Source organism: Triticum dicoccoides, chromosome 6B (assembly GCF_002162155.2).
Source record: "Triticum dicoccoides isolate Atlit2015 ecotype Zavitan chromosome 6B, WEW_v2.0, whole genome shotgun sequence".
In the NCBI taxonomy this organism is placed as follows: domain Eukaryota; kingdom Viridiplantae; phylum Streptophyta; class Magnoliopsida; order Poales; family Poaceae; genus Triticum; species Triticum dicoccoides.
The window spans coordinates 665933490-665958857 of NC_041391.1; the positions used below are offsets into that span (position 1 = coordinate 665933490).

The 25368-nt window shown below is 49.4% G+C and overlaps 1 protein-coding gene and 2 pseudogenes across 1 annotated transcript; 1 reads left to right on the top strand and 2 right to left on the bottom strand.

Moving 5' to 3' along the window:
• Positions 1-7821: 7821 nt before the first annotated feature.
• Positions 7822-9397, bottom strand: LOC119323358 (disease resistance protein RGA5-like). Its single transcript, XM_037596997.1, has one exon. The coding sequence runs from the start codon at positions 9361-9363 to the stop codon at positions 8167-8169; it is 1197 nt and encodes a 398-aa protein (XP_037452894.1). The 5' UTR covers positions 9364-9397; the 3' UTR covers positions 7822-8166.
• LOC119323360 lies at positions 7869-12897 on the bottom strand (annotated as a pseudogene).
• Positions 12898-13757: 860 nt separating this feature from the next.
• On the top strand, positions 13758-15321 carry LOC119323361 (annotated as a pseudogene).
• Positions 15322-25368: the final 10047 nt, after the last annotated feature.

Here is a 25368-nt window from a genome sequence, read left to right on the forward strand (position 1 = left end):
GGGAGAAGGTACAGTTACATCATCAAGTTCTACTTTCCTCCCACTCACTTCTTTCGAGAGAAACTCCTTCTCTAGAAAGGATCCATTCTTAGCAACAAATGTTTTGCCTTCGGATCTGTGATAGAAGGTGTACCCAACAGTTTCCTTTGGGTATTCTATGAAGACGCACTTCTCCGATTTGGGTTCGATCTTATCAGGTTGAAACCTTTTTCACATAAGCATCGCAACTCCAAACTTTAAGAAACGACAGCTTAGGTTTACTGCTAAACCATAGTTCATACGGTGTCGTCTCAACGGATTTAGATGGTACCCTATTTAAAGTGAATGGAGCTGTCTTTAATGCATAACCCCAAAATGATAGTGGTAAATCGGTAAGATACATCATAGATCGCACCATATTCAATAAAGTGCGGTTACGATGTTCGGACACACCATTATGTTGTGGTGTTCCATGTGGCGTGAACTTGTGAAACTATTCCACTTTGTTCAAAATGAAGGCCAAACTCGTAACTCAAATATTCTTCTCTACGATCAGATTGTAGAAACTTTATTTTCTTGTTACGATGATTCTCCACTTCACTCTGAAATTCTTTGAACTTATCAAATGTTTCAGACTTGTGCTTCATTAAGTAGATATCTGCATATCTTCTCAAATCATCTGTGAAGGTCAGAAAATAACGATACCCGCCACGAGCATCAACACTCATTGGACCACATACATCGGTATGTATTATTTCCAACAAGTTAGTAGCTCATTTCATTGTTCCGGAGAACGGAGTTTTAGTCATCTTATCCAAAAGGCACGGTTCGCAAGCATCAAATGATTCATAACCAAGTGATTCCGAAAATCCATCTTTATGGAGTTTCTTCATGCGCTTTACACCGATATGACCCAAACGGCAATGCCACAAATAAGTTGCACTATCATTATTAACTTTGCATCTTTTGGCATCAACATTATGAATATGTGTATCACTATGATCAAGATTCAATAAACCATCACCATTGGGTGTATGACCATAGAAGGTTTTATTCATGTAAACAGAATAACAATTTATTCTCTATCTTAGATGAATAATCGTATCGCAATAAACATGATCTTGTCATATTTATGCTCAACGCAAACACCAAATAACATTTATTTAGGTTTAACACTAATCTCGAAAATATAGGGAGTGTGTGATGATGATCATATCAATCTTGGAACTACTTCCAACACTCATTGTCACTTCCCCTTCAACTAGTCTCTGTTTATTCTGTAACTCCTGTTTCGAGTTACTAATCACAGCAACCAAACAAGTATCAAATACTCAGGGGCTACTATAAACACTAGTAAGGCACACATCAATAACCTGTATATCAAATATACCCTTGTTCAATTTGCCATCCTTCTTATCCACCAAATATTCAGGGCATTTCCGCTTCCAGTGACCATTTCCTTTGCAGTGTAAGCACTCAGTTTCAGGCTATGGTCCAGCTTTGGGCTTCTTCGCAGGAGTGACAACTTGCTTGTCTTTCCACTTGAAGTTCCCTTTTCTTTCCCTTTGCCCTTCTCTTGAAACTAGCGGTCTTGTCAATCATCAACACTTGATGCTCTTTCTTGATTTCTACCTTCGTCGATTTCGACATCACGAAGAGCTCGGGAATCGTTTTTGTCATCCCTTGCATACTATAGTTCATCATGAAGTTCTAGTAACTTAGTGATGGTGACTAGAGAATTCTGTCAATCACTATCTTATCTGGAAGATTAACTCCCACTTGATTCAAGCGATTGAAGTACCTAGACAATCTGAGCACATGCTCACTAGTTGAGCGATTCTCCTCCATCTTTTAGCTATAGAACTTGTTGGAGACTTCATATCTCTCAACTCGGGTATTTGCTTGAAATATTATCTTCAATACCTGGAACATCTTATATGGTCCATGACGTTCAAAACGTCTTTGAAGTCCCGATTCTAAGCCGTTAAGCATGGTGCACTAAACTATCAAGTAGTAATCATTCTGAGCTAGCCAAACGTTCATAATGTCTACATCTGCTCCTGCAATAGGTCTGTCACCTAGCGGTGCATTAAGGACATAATTCTTCTGTGCAACAATGAGGATAAACCTCAGATCATGGATCCAATCTGCATCATTGCTACTAACATTTTTCAACACAATTTTCTCGAGGAACATATCAAAATAAACATATGAAAGCAACAATGGGAGCTATTGATCTATAATATAATTTGCAAAATACTACCAGGACTAAGTTCATGATAAAATTTAAGTTCAATTGATCATATTACTTAAGAACTCCCACTTAGACAGTCATCTCTCTAGTCATCTAAGTGATCACGTGATCCAAATCAACTAAACCATGTCCGATCATCACGTGAGATGGAGTAGTTTTCAATGGTGAACATCACTATGTTGATCATATCTACTATATGATTCACGCTCGACCTTTCGATCTCCGTGTTCCGAGACCATATCTGTATATGCTAGGCTCGTCAAGTTTAACCTGAGTATTCCGCGTGTGCAACTGTTTTGCACCCGTTGTATTTGAACGTAGAGCCTATCACACCCGATCATCACGTGGTGTCTCAGCACGAAGAACTTTTGCAACGGTGCATACTCAGGGACAACACTTCTTGATAATTAGTGAGAGATCATCTTAAAATGCTACCGTCAATCAAAGCAAGATAAGATGCATAAAGGATAAACATCACATGCAATCAATATAAGTGATATGATATGGCCATCATCATCTTGTGCTTGTGATCTCCATCTCTGAAGCACCGTCGTGATCATAATCGTCACCGGCGCGACACCTTGATCTCCATCGTAGCATCGTTGTCGTTTCGCCATCTATTGCTTCTACGACTATCGCTACCGCTTAGTGATAAAGTAAAGCAATTACAGAGCGCTTGCATTTCATACAATAAAGCGACAGCCATATGGCTCCTGCCAGTTGCCGATAACTCGGTTACAAAACATGATCATCTCATACAATAAAATATAGCATCATGTCTTGACCATATCACATCACAACATGCCCTGCAAAAACAAGTTAGACGTCCTCTACTTTGTTGTTGCAAATTTTACGTGGCTGCTATGGGCTGAGCAAGAACCGTTCTTACCTACGCATCAAAACCACAACGATAGTTTGTCAAGTTAGTGTTGTTTTAACTTTCGCAAGGACCGGGCGTAGCCACTCGGTTCAACTAAAGTGAGAGAGACAGACACCCGCCAGTCACCTTTAAGCAACGAGTGCTCGTAACGGTGAAACCAGTCTCGCGTAAGCGTACGCGTAATGTCGGTCCGGGCCGCTTCATCTCACAATACCGCTGAACCGAAGTATGACATGCTGGTAAGCAGTATGACTTGTATCGCCCACAACTCATTTGTGTTCTACTTGTGCATATGACATCTACGCATAAAACCTGGCTCGGATGCCACTGTTGGGGAACGTAGTAATTTCAAAAAAAATCCTATGCACACGCAAGATCATGGTGATGCATAGCAATGAGAGGGGAGAGTGTTGTCCACGTACCCTCGTAGACCGTAAGCGGAAGCGTTATGACAACGCGGTTGATGTAGTTGTATGTCTTCACGATCCGACCGATCCAAGTACCGAACGTACGGCACCTCCGAGTTCAGCACACGTTCAGCTCGATGACGATCCCCGGACTCCGATCCAGCAGGGTGTCGGGGATGAGTTCCGTCAGCACGACGGCGTGGTGACAACGATGATGTTCTACCGACGCAGGGCTTCACCTAAGCACCGCAACAATATGACCGAGGTGGAATATGGTGGAGGGGGGCATCGCACACGGCTAAGGAACGATCACGATGATCAACTTGTGTGTCTTGGGATGCCCCCCTGCCCCCGTATATAAAGGAGCAAGGGGAGGAGGGCCGGCCAAGGAGGAGGAGGCGCGCCCAAGGGGGGAGTCCTACTCCCACCGGGAGTAGGACTCCTCCTTTCCTAGTAGGAGTAGGAGAGAAGGAAGGGGAAGAGAGAAGGAAAGGAAGGAGGGGGTGCGGCCCCTCCCCCTAGTCCAATTTGGACTAGGACTTGGGGGCAGCCCCTCTCTCTTTCCCGTATGGCCCAATAAGGCCCAATACTTCTCCCTGGCGAATTCCCGTAACTCTCTGGTACTCCGATAAATACCCAAATCACTCGGAACCTTTACGAAGTCCGAATATAGTCGTCCAATATATCGATCTTTACGTCTCGACCATTTCGAGACTCCTCGTCATGTCCCCGATCTCATCCGGGACTCTGAACTCCTTCGGTACATCAAAACTCATAAACTCATAATAAAATTGTCATTGAAACCTTAAGCGTGCGGACCCTACGGGTTCGAGAACAATTTAGACATGACCGAGACATGTCTCCGGTCAATAACCAATAGCGGAACCTGGATGCTCATATTGGCTCCTACATATTCTACGAAGATCTTTATCGGTCAAGCCACATAACAACATACGTTCTTCCCTTTGTCATCGGTATGTTACTTGCCCGAGATTCGATCGTCGGTATCTCAATACCTAGTTCAATCTCGTTACCGGCAAGTCTCTTTACTCGTTATGTAATGCATCATTCCGCAACTAACTCATTAGTTACATTGCTTGCAAGGCTTATAGTGATGTGCATTACCGAGAGGGTCCAGAGATACCTCTCCGACAATTGGACTGACAAAACCTAATCTCGAAATACCCCAACTCAACATGTACCATTGGAGACACCTGTAGAGCTCCTTTATAATCACCCAGTTACGTTGTGACGTTTGGTAGCACACAAAGTGTCCTCCGGTAAACGAGAGTTGCGTAATCTCATAGTTGTAGGAACATGTATAAGTCATGAAGAAAGCAATAACAACATACTAAACGATCAAGTGCTAAGCTAACGGAATGGGTCAAGTCAATCACATCATTCTCCTAATGATGTGATCTCGTTAATCAAATGACAGCTCAAGTCTATGGCTAGGAAACTTAACCATCTTTGATTCAACGAGCTAGTCAAGTAGAGGCATACTAGTGACACTATGTTTGTCTATGTATTCACACATGTATTATGTTTCCGGTTAATACAATTCTAGCATGAATAATAAACATTTATCATGATATAAGGAAATAAATAATAACTTTATTATTGCCTCTAGGGCATATTTCCTTCAACTTGTTCATGGTGTATCCGGCGTGACGATCATCGTTGCGTGTTGGGGCACGCCCCCGCGATCCGTATATCGATCTTGGTTGTCCTGCTTTGTTTTCCATTATATCTTGCAGGTCCTGCCTATTGCCATGGGTCGTAGTGTATTGGCGTGGCGGTGCGGGCTGGTATTCGGGCTCGTATGCCGTTTTATCCCGGCCACGAGGTGGCCGGTCAGCCGTCTGGCGCTCGAGTCCGTATTCCTCAGCTGCCAGGACTTCAATCCATCTGTCTGTGAGCAGGTCTTGATCAGTTTGGAGCTGCTGCTACTTCTTTTTCAGGCTCCTTGCAGTGGCCATAAGCCGGCGGTTGAAGCGCTCCTGCTCCACGGGGTCCTCAGGCACGCCGAACTCGTCGTCGCCGAGGCTAATCTCATCTTCGGAGGATGGCATGTAGTTGTCCTTCTCCGGATACCCGTCCGTCGCCTGTTCGTCCGGGCTGACCTGCCCGTCTTCCTGCTCGGCCTGTTCGAAGCCAGGCTGATCAGGGTTGTATTCATCTTCGGCACCATCCGAATTGTTTTCGTCTCTTATGCCGGTATTGCTGTGGCGGGGCTTAGAGCGGCACCGACGACGCCCATGCTTTGCTTTCTTCCCTGAGGGGTTATCCTCCGTTGCCTCATCGCCGTTGGTTTCCTTCGGAGTGTCCACCATATATATATATCGTATGAGGTGGTAGTTGTCCACCGCCCCGTGAGCGGTGATTCCTGTTCTTCCCCTGCATCGTCGTCCATACCGTCGATGTCTTTGGAGTCGAAGTCAAGCACGTCGGTTAAATCATCGATCGTGGCAATGAAGTGGGTGGTGGGTGGGCAACGAATTCCTTCGTCGCCTGCTTCCCACTCGAGCCAGATATAGTTCGGCTGAGAGTCTCCTGACAAAGAGAGGGACTTTAAAGAGTTCAGCATGTTGCCGAGGGGTGAGCGCTGGAAGATATCCGCAACGGTGAACTCCATTACCGGAGCCCAACCAGATTCGTCAGGCTTGGAGGCGCGCGGACTGGCACCTACAACCGGATACGAGTCCGGGGGTCCGGTGTCATAGGCTTCCTTGGTGGTGACGTCTGTGTTCGGCTCTACCGCCGATGAGTGTGCGGCCTCTGGGCGGGGTCCATCCACCCGTCCTCGGGCGACGCAATCTGCTCCGGATTTAGGTCCGGGGCTCCTGCAGGGGCGATATCCCGAGTATTGTCCGACAGCAGGTCTAGGCCGAGCCCGTCGTGACTGTCCGGCGTCCCTGGCACAGGCCCGAATCCGTTGAAGATCAAGTCTCCGCGGATATCGGTCGTGTAGTTTAAGTTTCTGAACCTGACCTGGTGGCCAGGGCGTAGCTGTCAATCTGCTCCAGATGGCCAAGCGAATTGGCCCACAGCGCGAAGCCGCCGAACACGAAGATCTGTCCGGGGAGAAAAATCTCACCCTGGACTGCGTTGTTGTTGATGATTGAAGGAGCCATCAAGCCACGCAGCGACGACACAGAGGAACTCTCAATGAAAGCACCAATGTCGGTGTCAAAACCGGCGGATCTCGGGTAGGGGGTCCCGATCTGTGCGTCTTAGGCTAATGGTAACAGGAGGCAAAGGACACAATGTTTACCCAGGTTCGGGCCCTCTCGATGGAGGTAAAACCCTACTTCCTGCTTGATTAATATTGATGATATGAGTAGTACAAGAGTTGATCTACCACGAGATCGTAGAGGCTAAACCCTAGAAGCTAGCCTATGATGATTATGATTGTGATTGTCCCTCTAAGGACTAAACTCTCCGGTTTATATAGACACCGGAGAGGGCTAGGGTTTACATGTAGTCGGTTACAAGGAAGGAAATACAATAACCGAATCGCCAAGCTTGTCTTCCACGCAAAGGAGAGTCCCATCCGGACACGGGACGATATCTTGAGCCTTGTATCTTCACGGTCCATCAGTCCGGCCAAAGTATATAGTCCGGCTGTCCGGATACCCCTTAATCCAGGACTCCCTCAGTGGCGACGCCAACGCCCCGCGCTAGGGTTTCCGGCGGCGGCGGCGGCGGCGGCGGGGGAGGTGTCGCGGCTGTACAATGGGGTGAGCGGGGTGCCGGAGCGTGCGTCCATGGTGAAGTTCGCCGGCGCCGGCGCGCGCGGGGCGTAGGAGGCGGAGAGGTGAGAGTGCGGCGCGAGCGCTCGAGTGTGCCGCGCGCGGAAGCGGGCGCCCCAAATACACCGCGCGGGATAGCGTATCCGACCGCACGCCCAACTCGTTATAGCGCGCTCGCGGTTTTTGCGCGCCCGCTGGAGCCACCCGCCGCGTTGCGCGCACGCTAAAACGGTCTAATTTATGGCGCGGCGCTAGTTTAACGCGGCTGTTGGAGATGCTCTCATGACGGTTTTTGCTCGACCACCTCGGTCGGAGTACAACAAGTTTGTTTGCCGTGAGCCCGTGACAGGGTAACATCTTTGCATGCAGTAATCAGTAGGTAGTAATCAGTAGGTAGGTGACAGGTCGTTAGCTTTAGCAGAAGCGAAAGATATACTAAAAAAGACAGAAACTAAGATTTGGAAAAAAATCGGGCTCAAATTAGTTTGGGGATTTTTAAAGACCAGTTCTATGGTTGTCCCTGCAAGGTACTATCCGTTTCCCTAGCCATTTCACAAGCCAAATAATACCTCATTATTAACGTGATTTTCTGGATATACAACAACACAATGGTTGAGGTTTCATACCCCCTCAACACTAAGGAAATATTGATGTTATATAACACTCAAGAAATCAAACACCGGAGAAACTGAATGGAAAAAGTGTACAACATATAGCAGAGGAAATGATGTGAGTTACAGTAGAGGCTGTAGCCTTGTCCTGTCCAGAGACAGACTGCTGAGTGCACGTGATCCGTTCATGCTTCACTCACAATACACAGGTAATATCCACGGAAGGAGGTCTTGGGTGCAGTTGCACGGAGTTCCTAAACGCAGACTGGACTTCAAGATTCACTTATTCACGAGATTCCTTCTTGGTGCCGAATACAAGTAAACTGATTTGCTGGAGGGCTAACAGGTGCTCCGTACCAACTGGTGCAGCTCCACCCCACTGCGGCACTCTGAGATGCACACTGAGCTCTTGTAGCTTGGGCATAGCTCCTGCCTCGAACCGCAGATATGTTATAACATCTTCGTCAGAGAGGAATGTAAGGCGCTCCAGAACTGGGAATAATCCCTTGCTCATGATTACAGCCTCTTCTTTAGGGAATGTCACAACTTGAAGCTCGAGGTGGACGAGGGATGGCAGTCCTCCAAGAATAGTAATCCCATCATGATGGCCTCTCATCATGAGATATTTGAGGTTGCGTAACTTAAAAATAGAAGAGACCAAAGCATCAAACTTCGCCGCCTTCTCCAGCAGATTGCACTCATCATCATCCAAGTTAAAAAGCTTCAGACTCCTCAGATTAGTCAGGTTACCAAGGCCCTGAAGAGCCTCCAGCGGACTCCTCTGCAGTTCGAAACCATGGAGTGTGCGAAGTGATTCCATGATCCCGATCCTTTCAGGTAGCCCTATCTCCCCATACCAACCCACTGCTAGATTAGACAAGCGGGGCAAGTGCTCTATGTCTGACGGGATGCTTCCACGTGCTACATCCAATGTATCCAAATGCACAAGCCCCCGAATTTCAGTGGGAAGCTTTGGATAGTAATGCTCTGAAACCTTTAAATACCTCAGTTGAAACAATTGGCTGATAGCAGTGAGGTCCACATGTGAATCCCCAAATGAATTTGGACATTCAAAGGATAACACACGGATATACTTTAACTGAGAAAGACGAGGTATGGACTTGCAACCTCCGAAACATACCAATGACCAAACTTGTGATGTGCTATCCGAAACTGTCCATGATATTGTTTCACTTGATGTTATGTCAGCACGTGATATCAGGGATAACCGACGGATCTTGTACGTGCGGTCACACAGTCTTGCTATGTCTTCAGAAGTATATGCCACACTACTGAAATTATCTTCTGCACACTTGCTTAGGATCAAATCCAGCATCATATCGTGTACTTTGCAACACACCTGCCCGTATTTGTCTGCAGGCTGAATCAGGCTTCTATTGACTAGCTCATTGAAATAACTTATCCCAACGTCCTCCAAATTTGTTCCATGCAAATTACTGACAAAGCCTTCGGCATCCATTGTCAGACTAGTTCATCCCTCAAAATCTCATAGTCCTCTGGATACATGCCAAGGTAAAGAAAACAAGTGCGGAGATGAAGAGGAAGATTCATATAGCTGAGGTTTAATATACTCCTCATCCCTTTCAGTGTGGGGTTTATGGAAAACTGGGCACCCAAAGAATTCCGTATGTTCTCCCAATCATTCCTTGATCTTTCTCGACGGGAAGCCAATAGGCTAGCTATAGTAATGATTGCAAGTGGCAATCCGCCACACTTCTTCAGAATTTCATTTGAAACTTCCTCAAAATTAGATGGACACTTGTTTTCAGACCCAAATACTCTGCTCGTGAATAACCTTCTCGAATTTTCAGAGCTGAGGGGCTTCATTTTGTAGATGTGTTCATAGTGATAAGAACATGCTGAGATTGCAACGGCTTCCACTCGTGTGGTTACTATTACTCTACTCCCGTTACCATCTTCTGGAAAGGCACATCTTATAATGTCCCATGCTTCTTAATCCCACAAGTCATCGACTATAATAAAGTACCTGTTGAATATGGTGTAATAAATTGCATTAGGAGGCATCGAAAAATATTGCAGGTTAAAGCATCAATAAAATCAAATAACCTTGGGAAAAACACGCCATGCAAATGCCATTCTTATGGATAAGTTAGACATATTGGTGTAATATTAAAGCCAAAATAACAGTAACAGCTTGCATGACGTGTTAAAATTTGACTTCAAAATAACAGGTTTTACATTTATTTTTTCATCAAAACAGATCATTGCCAACTTTCCATAACAACTGTTTTGCTGCTGTATGATGACACATTCAGTACTGAGAGCGGTCAATATGGTATACATTGTATTTCTTATTTGCAGATCACTGGCATATTCCTAATTTAACACCGCATGAAAATGCTGTTTGGACTGTAGGTCTTCCTACAGGTCTAATATAAACATTTGCTGATCCAGATATCAACTCCACATATTTCTTTAATGTTACATACAAGCAACCTACTTCATCACATTGACAACTTTGTTTATACGAAATACTCCCTCCGTCTGGAATTACTTGTTGAAGAAATGGATATATCGACACGTATTTTAGTTTTAAATACATCCATTTTTATTCATTTTTGGGACAAGTATTTTGGGACAGAGGGAGTATTTACTAAGAACCTACAAGTTCAGTACAGTGGCAGGCGAGCAGTCCATGATTTAGACTTTGATTTTGCATAGCTGTCTAATATCACGTTTAAATGACTACTATAATGAACAAACCAATGATCATTTGGCAGTGCGAATTATAATTCTGCACACTAATTAAGTATCATGTTCAAAAGGGCGGAGAACTCGCAATTAAAATTTCCCTTCTGTGTTCTAATCTGGTATCATTAACATGTAGATCCGGGACAAATAACCTAGGGGATGGAACTTTATAATTCTCTATGGCATTGATGAATTCTGCAAACTGATCTAAACTTTAGTTCTGTGTAAATGACACATCGGTTGGCTGATGATCTTGGAGGGCAACTTGACTGTAAGGCATTCTTGCACTTCTCCCTTGGTTTTTCTGTATGTCAGGTACATTTTGATTTCTCAAATTCTTTGATAGAGAATTAATCTAATATTATGTGAGTAATGTTACAACCAATTGATACCGTTGGATCTGTGTTGGAACACACTTTCCAATTCTGATGATTTTATAATGATTTGTCTTTCATTGTAAAAAAACATTCATAGTAAAGCTAATATGTGGACAGCCAAAATACGTTTGGAAACATAGGGCGTAAACTTAAATCTAGTTAAACTATTACTCAAAACTATTGTGCAGAAATGAAAGAATGCTTGTAGAAGTAAAGATGTAACTATACCTCTTGTTTGCAAGGTGTTTTCTAAGTTGACCGATGATGTCTTGCACCTCACAAATACCAGAGGACTCATTTATCCCAAGCTTTAATCTTAGGCTATTGAGAAGCCGTGGCATGTCTGGTTTTTGAGAGACAGGAATAAATGCCTTGCAGTCAAATTGCCCTTCGAGATCATCATACACCTGATTAGCAAGGGTAGTTTTACCCAGTCCTCCGAATCCCACGATGGACACCACCTTCAGCTTCTTCTCGGTGACTGCTAACAGACTGGCAACCTCCTTCTTTGGGCCATCAGTATCCACAAGTCCAGCAGCGTCCTTGTACATCACTGAAATCCTCGGATCAATATCCACAGAGCCACAACTAGTATTGCAATCTTCAATCTTGTACCTGGAATTGATTAGAATGTCAAAGGAGGGAGTTACAATTGCATATATTTATCACATGGTGTTGCACCTCAAACATGTTACACGTGTCCATAATGTCCTCTGTTTTGGGAGATTATGGCCCAAATACCCACTCCAACCCTTCCCCGCCACCCACATCTTCATTTTAGGGAACCCCAAATTTGTGAGATGAAGATGCACCTCACAAATTGTTGAGTCCATGCATGGACAGAGAAGGTCCTTCCTTCAGTGCATAACCATAACAGTGGTCCCAAACCCTCTGTGCCAGATTTTCGACATCTAGAGTTGAAGAACTTTTTTTGAAGGATACAGAGTTGAAGAACTGAAGGGATTTTGAAGGATGAAAAGAGAACAGGGGATGTTGTTGGAATGATGAACAAACACACCAAAGAAAGAAGAGGATAAAGAAAAAGGGTTCAGATCCATGGACAAGCAACGGCAATCCTGCACCAAAACTCACGGGGGAGGAGGGCACATGACCAAGGATCCCAAGTATCGCCTGCAATAGCCCAGCACAGGGCCTCGGATTTGCTTCCTAACTACTACGTACTACTAAACTAACGAAGAGGAGCATGGATCTGCTTCCCAGATCTGGTTTATTTTTGGGGAGTGTAGAAATCCTAAAATCACCAGGGATGCAACAACCAAAACTACTACTACTAAACTAACGAAGAGGAGCACGGGACCCCGGCCGGCGAGGCCGCCGGATCTTGGAGAGAAGGAGAAAGAAGGGGGACAAAGGAAACATAGGTAAAGTGCCAGGATCTTGTGGTACCTTAATCGCCGTTCATTTGCCTCTACTGCACGAGCCTTAAGCTCCTGAATCTCGCCGGCAATCCGGTGGCGCACCTTCAGCGTCTTGAGGCGCCGAGACATCCTCTTCACGAAGTCTGCACTGGCGCCGAGACATGGTCCCTCCAGTCCTTTGTACCTGGCTCGAGCTTTTCCATGAACTCCAGCTTCTCAAGGGCAGCGTTCATGGCGCTGAGCTCGTCCCTGAGAAAAGCCACCCCCTTCCTCACCCCTTTGAGCTTCTTGTACTCGTCTCCCATCAGCTTGGTGAGCTTGCCGATGAGGGGGTTCATCACCCCCGACGCGGCGCTCGTCGCCATCCCCTTCCTTTAATCCTCTGTGGGTTCACTCGATCGGGAGCTAGCTGCGTTTGTGTGCAGTGTGCGCGTGAGAAGCGAGTAAAGGCTGGTGAAGAGAGCTGCCTAACTCGATGGTGCCATCTACTACCGCATTGGAAATTATTTACGCTGCATCGGGGGACGCATTTGAGCTGAAAATTACAGTTCTACGCTGCTGTAACCCTTGATTCGACAACCAGTAGCACTGCTCGAGTGACTGAAACCTGTAATCGACAGCTAATGTGATACAGTATGATCTGAAACTTTCCCACCTCCTTCTACAGGCACGCAGTGAGTGTGGCCCAGGAAAGTGAGCGTCACTGTAGCCTGTTTATCATCCGTCGGCACCGTTAATGATTGTGGTCCGCTCTGAATAGTATCTGCCACTGCTGTTGGCTGTCTCTGGCCATAGCTTTTGCCTTTATGCTCTGTCGACTACAGTGTGGTTTTGCCTGCATGGCCCTACTTGAGATGCCCACATTACACTTCTGCATCATTAACTTCCACTAGGACATTGTATGGAGGTTGTGTCAATTAATTCTCCTCTGAGGGTGTAACCATATTTTCTTATACTTACTTCCACTAGTGGGGTTCTGAATAACTTTGTTCTCAGGACCTGGATGCTCTTCGGTGGCTTATGACGCATCCGAGGAGATCGGCCCATTCCAGATCAAACCCAACGGGACGGGGCTCTACCTCAACAAGTACTCATGGCAGAAGTGAGCCGGCCAGCAGCCTCAGATACCATACCACTGCTGCTGTTCTTATGATGCGTTCAGCACAGGTGATTCGCTGAACTAACTGAATGCAGAGGCAAACCGCCTGCTTCAACACCTCCTCCAGTCTCAAGACTTCCGGCGACAAGAGAACCAGTACGGTAGTCCTCCATTCTATAACAAGTTTCGGTTATGTATATCTTTTTTATTGTTAGAATCTAGTGATTTTGATGTGCCCGTCGAATGAGCCGCAGCTCAAGGCTCGCTGTAGTTCTTGATCAGCTGGATGTCGCGGTTTCCGCAGTACCGGCAACGGGATTTCTATACTGCCGGAGAAAGCTACACCGGTGAGTGTGTGTAGCACTGGGAACTCCGTGTAAGTGTGGTAGCCTTCTTTCCATAGTTCTCTGGCTTTCAGAGCACCAGAAGAAAAATTCTATGATAACCGTCACACAAGCACCATGACAGGAATTATTACCATTGTCACCTGACAAGTATTACTTCCATTCACTCTTGGCTCAACTCCTTCTGCCTCCAGGCCACTACGTGCCCCAGTTGGCGAGGAAGATTGTACTACTTCCATTCACTATTTGCTGAATCCCTTCATCAACCTGAAGGGAATCCTTGTGAGCACCACACTCAAAAGCTCTGCTACAGCATTCCACCGGTGGATTGATCGCACTGAATCTTCCATATTTCTGTTGGTCGTGATGCACCCAGGTGGGGAATGCGGTGACCGACAAGCCCACAACTACTACGACAACGTCGGCACGGTGAACTACTGGTGGACGGCTGGATGCACGCCATTATACCGGGCCTTCCTTAAGTTGTGCAGCTTCAGCAGTGCTAACGTCTCGAATGCCTGCAACCGCATCATGAGCTATGCCAACCATCGGCCACTACAACATCTACACGCCCTCCAGCCATGCCTCGTCGGCGGCATCCCGCAGCTCCACCGCCGTGCCGAGGTCCAAGGACACCCTCATCCGCCAGAGGTCCAACAGCTACGACCCCTGCACGGAGACCTACGCCGAGAAGTACTACAGCTGGCTCGACGTGCACATGCACGCCAACACTACAGGTGGACTGCTTGTAGGTTCAGTTCCAGATCCAGACAAACTTTTCTTCTTCGTTCTTGTCATGGCTGGGGGCCTGGGGCATTGAAGATTAATTAACAAGCAGGGGATGTTTTGACATTGGCAAAGATGTGCTCATCAAGACATGGAACGACTCTGAGTTGTCAATGCTGCCGACGTACAGGATGCTGATCAAGGCTGGGATCAAGATATAGGTGTTCAGGTAAGCTGAAGGCTCTGAAACCGGGAAAGTCGTCTGAACTTCTTTTTCCAGTGCAGACATGCAGCACACAATGTTTTCAGTTGGTGTAGCATCTTTTCACTGTTGAGTGCAGCTGCGGCACGGATTCGGTGATCGCGACGAGGTTTTCGCTCAACCACCTCGGTCAGAAGACTAAAATTCGTTGGTACCCATGGTACTCATGACGAGATAGCTGTTCTTCACTTGCAGTTTATGCAACAATTTTGTTTGCCGTGACAGGGCAACATCTTTGCATTTGCAGGTAGGAGGATGGTCTGAGGTGTATGAAGGGCTGCCATTTGCGTCGGTGAGGGGCGCGGGGCATGAGGTGTCATTTTTTCTAGAATACGGGCATGAGGTGCCATTGTTCCAGCAAGGAGAGCGCTTAGGATGTTCGTGCCATTCCTCGCTGGGAAGCCATTGCCCACATCCTGAAGGTTGTTGCCTGCCATGGACTACTGATGTGTAGCGTGATGCCTAGCTAAAAGGGTCTGAGAAAACTCCCCCGAGCCGCTCCCGCGAGCGACCTCGGGGGCAACCCTAGCCGCCTCCTCCCTGTCCCCTCCTCCCGGCCTCCCACCTCCGCCGCCGCAGCGACGTGCCGCCGGGCAAAGCTCGGCCGGCGTGGGTGGCAGCGGGGAGTCTCTCCCCCTCGGCGTGGTCAGCTGCTGTCGAGGGACAGCGCGTGGCGCGGGGGCGTCGGGTGGCCGCGGGCCCGGCGGCGCGGCGCTGGGAGCGCGGGACAACGGCGCTCCGGCGCCCTGGGGCCTGGACGGCGCGCGGCGGCTGCGGTGGGTCATCTTCTCCAGGTGGTGGCGCGTGGGGCGACCCGGGCCAGATCCGGCCGGATTCGGCGCCGGCGGCTCGTCCTTCAGCGGGGGTTGTGGGCGGCATTGGCCACAGTTGACCTCTCCATGTCGCTGGCAGGGGTCGGTTGTGGTGGCGGTGGTGGTGGGGTGGACTGGGGCGGCGGCGGGCGGCGTTCTTGCTGCAGGCTGAGTTCCCTGGTGCCACGGGCTGCGCTTGGCCTGGGCCACGGTCGGCTGTTTCCTCCTCGCAGCTCGGTGGAGGTAGCAGCGGCCTGGTAGTGCGGCAGTGCGTGCCCAGCGGCTCCGATGCTTGGAGCTCGCCGGGTGGGTAGTGGCCCGACGTGGCTGCTGTCCTTGGCAGGTCGGTTGCGGCGACGACTGGATTTCCTGTGTCGGCTCGTCTGTAGGCTGCCCGTTGCGACCTTTGAGCTCTCTCCTCGTCATCCGAGCGGGACATTCGTCGAAGGATGGGCCCTTCCCTGCTGCGATCTATCACTCGTCTCGCACCCGGTAGCAGGACCGAACTCGTCTCGCGCCCGATAGCAGGACCATTCTCGTTTCGCGCCCGGCAGCAGGACCGAGCTCGTCTCACGCCCGGTGCCGCAGGACGAGGCGATGGAGGCCAGTTTCGGCCGGCCTACCGGGTCTCGGCACTGGGGACGGCCCAGGGGTGCGAAAGACGGGTCTTTTCCTCTCGTGTCTTTGGTGGGGATAGCGGCGGATCTCGGGTGTGGTGGTGAAGGTCTTCGATGCCGGGGCGGCGGCCCTGGTGGTGGGTCCGTGGTGTTCATGGGCAGAGCCCGTGGCTCGGTGCTGCCCGGTTGCCATGGCCGTGTGGACGGCGTGGTAGCCGGGGTGTGGCGTTCGGCGGCGGTGAATGGTGGCCGGTGTGAAAACCCGCTCTATCTTCGGACGGACGGGCGGCGGCGAAGTTTGTTCCCTTCTTGAAGGCGTCGTCGCGGTCCTCATTCCCCATTGTGTTGCTCGAGGGGAAACTTTGATCTTCGGATCGGGCGGCGGCAGTGCTCCGGCGTTGTCCCCTTCCTGAAGTCGCCGCCTAGGAGCCCACGGTTCAGTCATATGTCGCTTCACCTCTTCGCGTAGTACTAGGGTTGGTGTTGCTGCGCTCACTACCTATGTATCCTGCCTTGGGTGTGTGTTGTGGGGGCGTGCGTTTGTATCGGGTGCTGTTGTTTGGTGCTTTATATATAAAGCGGGGCGAAAGCCTTTTTCAGTAAAAGGGACTGAAAACAGTGTGAGATGGATGGAGGAGTGATTGATTTGGTTCAGTGGAAAAGATGAGAAGAAAATGAGGGTGCTTATGCCATGGCAACCATGGGCATTGCAGCAACTAGCACATAAACTTGAGGGCTCTATTCTCGATGTTGTCTGATCAGTTATCACTATGAAATTTCCGCATCAAGAATAATGCATCTCGCGTGCCAAAAAAGGAGCGAGGGACAAAAAAGGATGAACAATTACCAATATCCTCTTGTTATCAGGCCAAGCACAGCGTATCTTCTTCTTCGGCTTCGAGTCGGTGGCAAAAGCTGCTGGGACTTCGTTCACAATGGAGCACACAGGTGTCTGCACGGGCGTTGGGGCTTCAGTAAACAGTGTGAGATATATTATCTGCAAAACGAGGGTGGGGGAAAGGGAATTCACATCAGTCTCCGTTGATCAGGATTGGAGTATATCTGTACATTACTTACAACGGAATAACCAAAAATTATGTCGTTCTTCGATTACAAACAGTGAATACCACCAGATTAAATCAATGTCAGGTCAAGTATGACAAAGCAGTCGGTCATCTGAATTTCTTTTCCGAAACCGCCCGCCTCCCAAGACCTAAATCATGGAGAAAATATTACTACTCCGCTGCTCATTCGAGCAAAGGTAACCACGAAAGGCGACTGATTTAATAAGAAAATAAACGGGCGTAACAGCATAGGATCAACCGCCGATTCACGCCGCTCTAGCAGAGTCCACACCACAAGTACGCCCAACCGCGGTGACTAAACAGAGATGCATGCGGGGATCGAAGCCGGAGAAGCGAGGAGAGATTACTTGCCTGGACGGAACAGAGGAAGTAGACTGGGGATGTGGGGGAGCGCCGCCGTCTTGGCGTGTGCGCCGCGGTCAGTCTGTAGGGTGGGTTCTATGCGTCGACGGCGGCCGCGCGGTGGCCGTCCACGTGTCTGGCTCTTCTTCTTGGGCCTTACAGCAAACTCCAACGCGCTGACACAAGCGCGTGTCCGTTCGGATCAAACGATGGCCCAACACGACGATGCAGCGTTTCCTTTTTTGTCCACGGCGCAACCCATTTTAAGCCTAAATTTTGATCGGGTTTACGTCGGCGCGGACACAGAGCGGACGCGCGCGACGCCTGTTTTTGTTCTCCTCGTTCCTCCCATCGACAGCCACCACACTCGGCCGCGCCCCCTCGCGCCGCCCACCAGTTCCGGCGCCCGGGACGGCTGCCCAGGTAGGGCTACTTTTAGTACACTAACCTTGCTCTTCAAACACAACCTATTCCGGCACCGCTTTCGGATTTCTAGACATGTGTTCAACCATATCCGGAAGGGGTTGGTGGCGTACGATAACTATTTCGAGTGCAAGGAGGATGCTATGGGAAAGGTTGACTTCTCCTCTTATAAAAAATACACTATAATTATTCGGATGCTTGCATATGAAGTACCTGATGATCTCATTGATGAATATGTCCGAATGAGCGAGTTCACGTGCCTAGACTTATAAGTTCTACAAGGTTGTGGTATCAGTATTTGACCCGGAGTACTTGAGAGAGCCAACTCCTGTAGGTACAACCCGCTTGTTGGTGATCGATGCTAGTAGGGGCTTTCCGGGGATGCTATATAGCATAGATTCTATGCACTGGGAGTGGAAGAACTTCTCTTCTGCTTGGCAGGGACAGTATAGGGGCCATGTGAAAGCTTGCACTATCATACTTGAGGCCGTGGCTTCACAAGTTCTATGGATTTGACACTCTTTTTTCGGCATGGCTGGCTCTTACAATGACATCAACATGCTTTCAGCACTCTCCGGTGTTCGCAAGGCTTGCAGAAGTCAACTGCCCAGAGGTTAATGTTGAGATCAAAGACCACCACTACAACAGAAGATACTACCTAGCTGATGGTATCTATTCTTAGTGGACTACTCTTGTCAAGACAATCCCCAACCCCATAGGAGAGGAGAGGCAGAGATTTTCACAAGCACAAGAGAGTGCTAGAAAGGATGTGGAGCATGCTTTCGGTGTTCTTCAATCTCTATGGGGCATCATTCGGTATCATGCTAAAACTTGGAGCGCCAAGAAGTTGTGAGAGCGACTGCTTTTATGATCATGCACAACATAATCGTAGAGGATGAGCGTGGGCATAAAAATCTATGATCAGGGATTTCAATTTCAACTGAAAATGTTGTTCCTAAGCATGGAGGAGCGGCAACGTTTGCATAATTCATCGGATTTCATCATCAAATGTGTGGTTGTGAAACTCACATTCAACTACAAAATAATTTGGTTGAGCATATGTGGGATCACCTTAACAACCAATAGAACTATCGGCTATTTTTTCTTTCAACTGTATTTTCAAAATTTAAATTTTATTTGGCTTGTAAACTACGATATATTATTTAGTTGTGAAACTATGAGATATTTGTATTTGTTTGAATTATGTTAACTTGGGGCAATTTTTTGATATGTACACAAAAAGAGCAAAAAAATGGCCGCATACCGGTCGCGTGGACGAAAATTCGTCCGCGCGTTGGGCGCACTGCCAAATCAAACGCGGAAGGCGGTGGACACGCCGAGCTAAATGGGCAAAATACGAACAAATCGTGCGTCCATTTGAGTCAGACGTTGGAGGAGCTCTTAGAGCATGGCATACCAAATCTGAAACCCTATGACGCGTCCGCGGAGGTCGCCTCTCAAATCACCGTAGCCGTGATCCTTGTATGTGATACCCTAAATTCATACTATGCATACAACATGAAACAAACTATGTAGATCATGTTGGGTAACATTGCATGGAAAGCAAAAAAATTCTACGCACACGCAAGATCTATCCATGGAGATGCATAGCTACGAGAGGGGGAGAACATCTACATACCCTTGTAGAACAGTAAGCGAAAGCATTTATCAATGCTGTTGATGTAGTCGTACACCTTCACGATCCGTCCGATCAAGTACCAAACGTACGACACCTCCGCATTTAGCACACGTTCAACTCGATGACGTCCCTGCCTTCTTGATCCAGCAAGAGAGGCGAAGTAGTAAATGAGTTCCGGCAGCACGACGGCATGGTGACGGTGGTGGTGAAACTATCCGCAGGCCTTCGGCAAGCACAACGGACGTGGACAAAGGAGGAACTAGGCGCCGGACACGGCTTGGGTTCGTGGTGTGTGTTGCCCCTCTCCCTTCTCACATATATATAGGTGGGCGCAGGAGGGGAGGCAGCCCTAGGGCGCCCCCAAGGGGGGCGGCGGCCAGCCCTGGCTCCTGCCCTAGGCACCTCCCCCTTTCCTTCTTTACGGGTGGAGGAGATGACAGGGGAGGCCAGCGGCGGCCCTGGCTTGGTCGCCCCCTTTCCTTCCTTCGCACGTGGCCAGGGGAGGTGGAGTGTGCCCAGCCCCTTAGTGGGCTGGTGCGCCTCCCTCCTTTGGCCCATGAGGCCCTACCAAGCACTGGTGGCCTTCCAAAACCCCTTCCGACACTCCGATAAAATTCCGGTGCATTCAGAAACCTTTGCGGAGACCAAATAGTATCGTCCTATATATCAATCTTTACCTCCGGACCATTCTGGAACTCCTCGTCATGTCTGTGATCTCATCCGGATTCTGAACAACATTCGGTCACCAACTCACATAACTCATATAATATTATATCGTCAACGAACGTTAAGCGTGCGGACCCTACGGGTTCGAGAATGATGTAGACATGATCGAGACACTTCTCCGATGTCGGTGCAACAAACCCTGGGTCTGTTGCCCAGACTATGCACAGGCACGGGAACAAGATTATGGCACCAGGCCATGCCAGAGTACAAGAGATCAAGGTCTTCGAAGGACCAACATGCAGATCAAGAGGACCAATGTCAAGCCCGAGAAGCAAGATACCACAAGGAGAAACACCTCCCTTTTCGGGCAGACGAGCTCGGCGAGGGCAGGGCCGCCCCCGGAAGAGAACATCCAAGACGGCCCGGATGGGTCTGCCAGGACTCACGGAGGCGAAAACCACCTCATCAACCACTCCGCCACGACCCACGTCATCAATCAATGTGGTGTCAAGCCGCAAAGTGATTAAGTGGCAGCCATTCGCCACATGGCAGCATCTTTCTACAGGAATACCTATAGACGACAGCCGTCCAGCGACGTGTCAAGCAAGCAGGTGTGAAGCTGACAAAATAGCTCGACAAGACTTGTCAGGCGAGCAACGATGTGACGTTGAGCGGCGCATTTAATGCGCTCTATCAGCCTATAGAGTTAGGTTTGATAGCACTGTTTGCTATCTTATCAGTGCATAATGACTGATTTTCCATCGTGGTGACCCCTTAATCTATAAAAGGAGGCCCATGGCAACCCTAGAAAGGGGTTAGAACGTTGGATACCCACACATTCATACGCGCGTAGCCACTGTCGCCCCTGTCAGGCAAGTGAACTGCGCTCCACCACCATTCTGCCACCATTAATCCGCCAAAGCAGGTGTAGGGTTTTACGCCTCGCGACGGCCCGAACCTGGGTAAAATTGCCCATGTGATTTCTGTCACGCTGCCCCACGCTCTTCTGCTCTTTGTACAATGTGACATCCTCCTGCCAAACTAGCAAGGGACCCTTGGTCCCATAGGTGGTTGTGATTTCCCATGACATCTTTGGCGTGCCAGGTAAGGGGATCGCTTGTGAGAACCTAAATGCGTGTGCAGCACGTCATCTTCATCGCCATCTTCGTCTTCAATGGTGCCATCAACCATGGCACCCAAGAAGAAATCTGGTGCTTCGGCCCACCCGTCCACCTCAAAGGCTCTGCTGCCCGCAGTCACCAATGCTACGGGAGGTGCGGAGGCGCGTGAGGATGTGGGCGCTGCTGGGGATGTGGTTGGAGCAGGCGGCACCGTCACCACTTCCCCCGTGGCCGAAGCAGGAGCAAGAGATACCGGAGGAGAGCAACATCAGCAACACCCCGATGGCCACGCTCCACGAGGTACGAGTGACGGGATTACTCCATACACACTCCTTCCTCTCGCCAACTGGCATAACCGCAGCGATGGCGCTCGGTCCGGGACGAATCGCCGCCCTCCGGCCGCCCCCGTCACGGGAGCGACCGTAGCAAGTGCGCCTCCCCCGGGGCGAGTCGACCAAGTCACTACACCCGACGGATCCACTGGCCCTCAAGCGCATTCTCCACGCCACCATGCCATCCAGGTGGCTGCCCCGCAACATCGGGGACGTGGTGTTGTCGCATCTGGCACCGTCAGGAGCCGAGCGACGGTACGATCTGCGTCGTCATCACCCATGCCGAGCACGGCTACGGAGGCCATGGCGTGGGCTCAGCTGCTGCTAAGGTTCCCAGCAGTGGCCAAGCAAATGGATGAGTGATGTGCCGCCATCCAGAGCCTGCTCGGTTTCGCCGAGGGTGGGGGCTCGCGGCAAGCTGGCCCACCACGGCCTCCCCAAGCGACAACGGCGGATCATGCTTCTGGTCGTACGGGAGGGGCCACCCCCACAGTATAGTCCCCGCCATGGCAGCCAGGGTGAGCATAGCAGAATCAAGAACCTAACAACGTCTCGATAGCCTCTTCTGACCCTCGAGTGCGTCTAGATCGGCGGCAAGCCCCGGAGGGTAGGTTGAGGGAAGACACATGCGTTGTCATTGAGTGATTTCGCGGCGACCACCATCGGACCGATGTGTGCGATGGTCCTGACATCGACGAGCCTGAGCTCGATATTGGCGGGTGCCTATCTTTCGAGGTTGGGTGCCCTACCTTTACTCGTGAGCTGCGGCAAGTCCGTTGGCCGTCCATGCCAGAGATACCCGAGAAGCATGATGGGAGGCTAAACCCGGTAGAGTTTCTGAGCATCTACACCATCGTTGTTCAGGCTGCCGGGGGAAGAGATGAGAAGGTATTCGCCAACTACTTCCCTTTGGATCTCAAGTCCAATGTGAGGTCTTGGCTGATGCACCTGCAGGAGGACTCCATCTTGTCATGGGCTGACCTGTGCCATGAGTTCATTGGCGCCTTCACTGCGGCCATCAAGAACCAGGTCGGCCCAGTGATTTGCAGCTTCTCCAACAGAAAGAAAGAGAAACTCTCCAGAAGTATTTGCAGAGATTCAGCAGAGTCCAAAGGAACATCCCGAACATCCATCCGGCAGCTGTGATAGCCGCCTTCCAGTCCAATGTGTGCAACCGCGGGATTCTTTCCAAGATGAACGTACGGTTGCCCAAGACTGTGAAGGAGCTTTACAACTTGGTGGATAAGTGCGCTCGAATGGAGGAAGGAAGGAAATTACCCGGAGAGGAGGACTGCATCAATGTCGATTCAAAGGATGATGACGAATCCACCAGTCAGAAGAAGAGCAAGAAGCGCAATAAGAGGCGCAAGGATAAGGCAGTGATGATTTTTGAAGGACCGGGTACACCTAGTACCGGCAAGACGGCTAAGGCCGAAGCCCCGGGCAAGGAAGCTGCCGTGTGCGACGACTGCCGGGAGGCTGCGGCTGCCGAGAAGGCCGGGAAGGGGGACGGGCCATATTGCAAGATTTATCAAACCAAGGGCTACGACCTTCAAGAGTGTTATCAGGTTGAGCAACTCGTCAAGAGACAAAGAGCTGAGTATGAGAAGTGTGACAAGGAAAAGCGTCAGAATGTCGCTGGCAGTAAGTGTCGAGGCGGTGAAGTAAATCGCCCCGCAAACCCTTCCAGAACAAAGGAAAACCCACCAGAGATCAAGAGAAGGAAGCCTGTGATGGTGAGAGTGATGGAGGGGATGAAGAGGAAACCAGCGAGCAAGAGTTTCAGAAGGCCACTGACGCCCTGTGCATTGATGGGGGCGCATCCCTGCACACCTCTCACCGCCGACTCAAATGGTGGGCACGTGAGGTCAATGCCATGGAACCAGCACCAGAGGCCCGGAAACCACTCAAATGGTCATGCACGCCCATCATCTTTGACAAAGAGGATCATCCTGACCATACCACTGCGGTAGGGTGTTTTCCATTGTTGGTCTCTCCGACAATTCGCAACCTCAAGGTCACTAAGATGTTGGTGGACGACGGGGCCAGGTTGAATCTGATTTCCCCAAAGGTTATCAGCAAACTTCAGATAGCAGAAGAGGAGTTCTAGATCGCTGGCACATTTCAAGGAGTTAATCCCGACAGGAGTCATCCTACGGGAAAGATCACGTTGCATGTGACATCTCTAGGCCCTCTCGATAATGCTCATCGCTATAAGCCTTGCAAGCAATGTGACTAATGAGTTAGTTACGGGATGATGCATTACGGAGCGAGTAAAGAGACTTGCTAGTAGCAAGACTAAACTAGGTATGATGATACCGACGATCAAATCTCGGGCAAGTAACATACCGATGACAAAGGGAACAATGTATGTTGTTGTGCGATTTGACCGAAAGATATTCGCAGAATATGTAGGAGCCAATATGAGCATCCAGGTTCCACTATTGGTTATTGATTGGAGATGTGTCTCGATCATGTCTACATAGTTCTCGAACCCGCAGGGTCCGCACGCTTAACGTTCGATGACGATTTGAATTATGAATTATGTGTTTTTCATGACCAAAGTTTGTTCTGAGTCCTGGATGAGATCATGGACATGACGAGGAGTCTGGAAATGGTCGAGACATAAAGATTGATATATTGGACAACTATGTTTGGACACCGGAAAGGTTTCGAAAGAGTTCGTGCAATTTTCGGGAAACCGAGGGGTTACCGAACCCCCCCCGGGGAAGTCATGGGCCTAGATGGGCCATAAGGGAGTAGGAGAGGGAAGGCCATAAGGTGGTACGTGCCCCTCCCCTTTGCAGTCCGAATTGGACTAGGGAGAGGGGGCGCGGCCCCCTCTTTCCTTCCCCTCTCCCTCTTCTTCCCTCCTTCCCCCTCTTGGATTAGGAAAAGAAAGGGGGGCCGATTCCTACTAGGTTTGGAGTCCTAGTAGGACTCTCCCCCTTGGCACGCCTCCCCCTTAGCCGGCCTCCTCCTCCTCCCTCCTTTATATAGAGGGGCAGGGGCACCCAAAGCACAACATCAAGTTCTCTTAACCGTGTGCGGTGCCCCCCTCCACAGTCACACACCTCGGTCATATCGCCGTAGTGCTTAGGCGAAGCCCTGCGCCGATAAGATCATGAACACTGTCACCACGCCGTCGTGCTGAGGGAACTCTCCCTCGTCCTCAACTGGATGAAGAGCTCGAGGGACGTCATCGGGTTGAGCGTGTGCTGAATGCGGAGGTGCCGTACGTTCGGTGCTTGGATTGGTTGGATCGTGAAGACGTTAGACTACATCAACCGCGTTAACTAAATGCTTCCGTTTTTGGTCTACGAGGGTACGTCGACACACTCTCCTATCTCGTTGCTATGCATCTCCTAGATAGATCTTGCGTGATCGTCGGATTTTTTTTGAATTAGTACGTTCCCCAACACGTGCCCTCCTCTGGCATGTGCATTGTCCCCTCCTCCCGCGTTTATAGTGTTCCCTCTTCTGACTTGTTGGGTGATCCATGTCATACTATAACACATGATCTTTGCT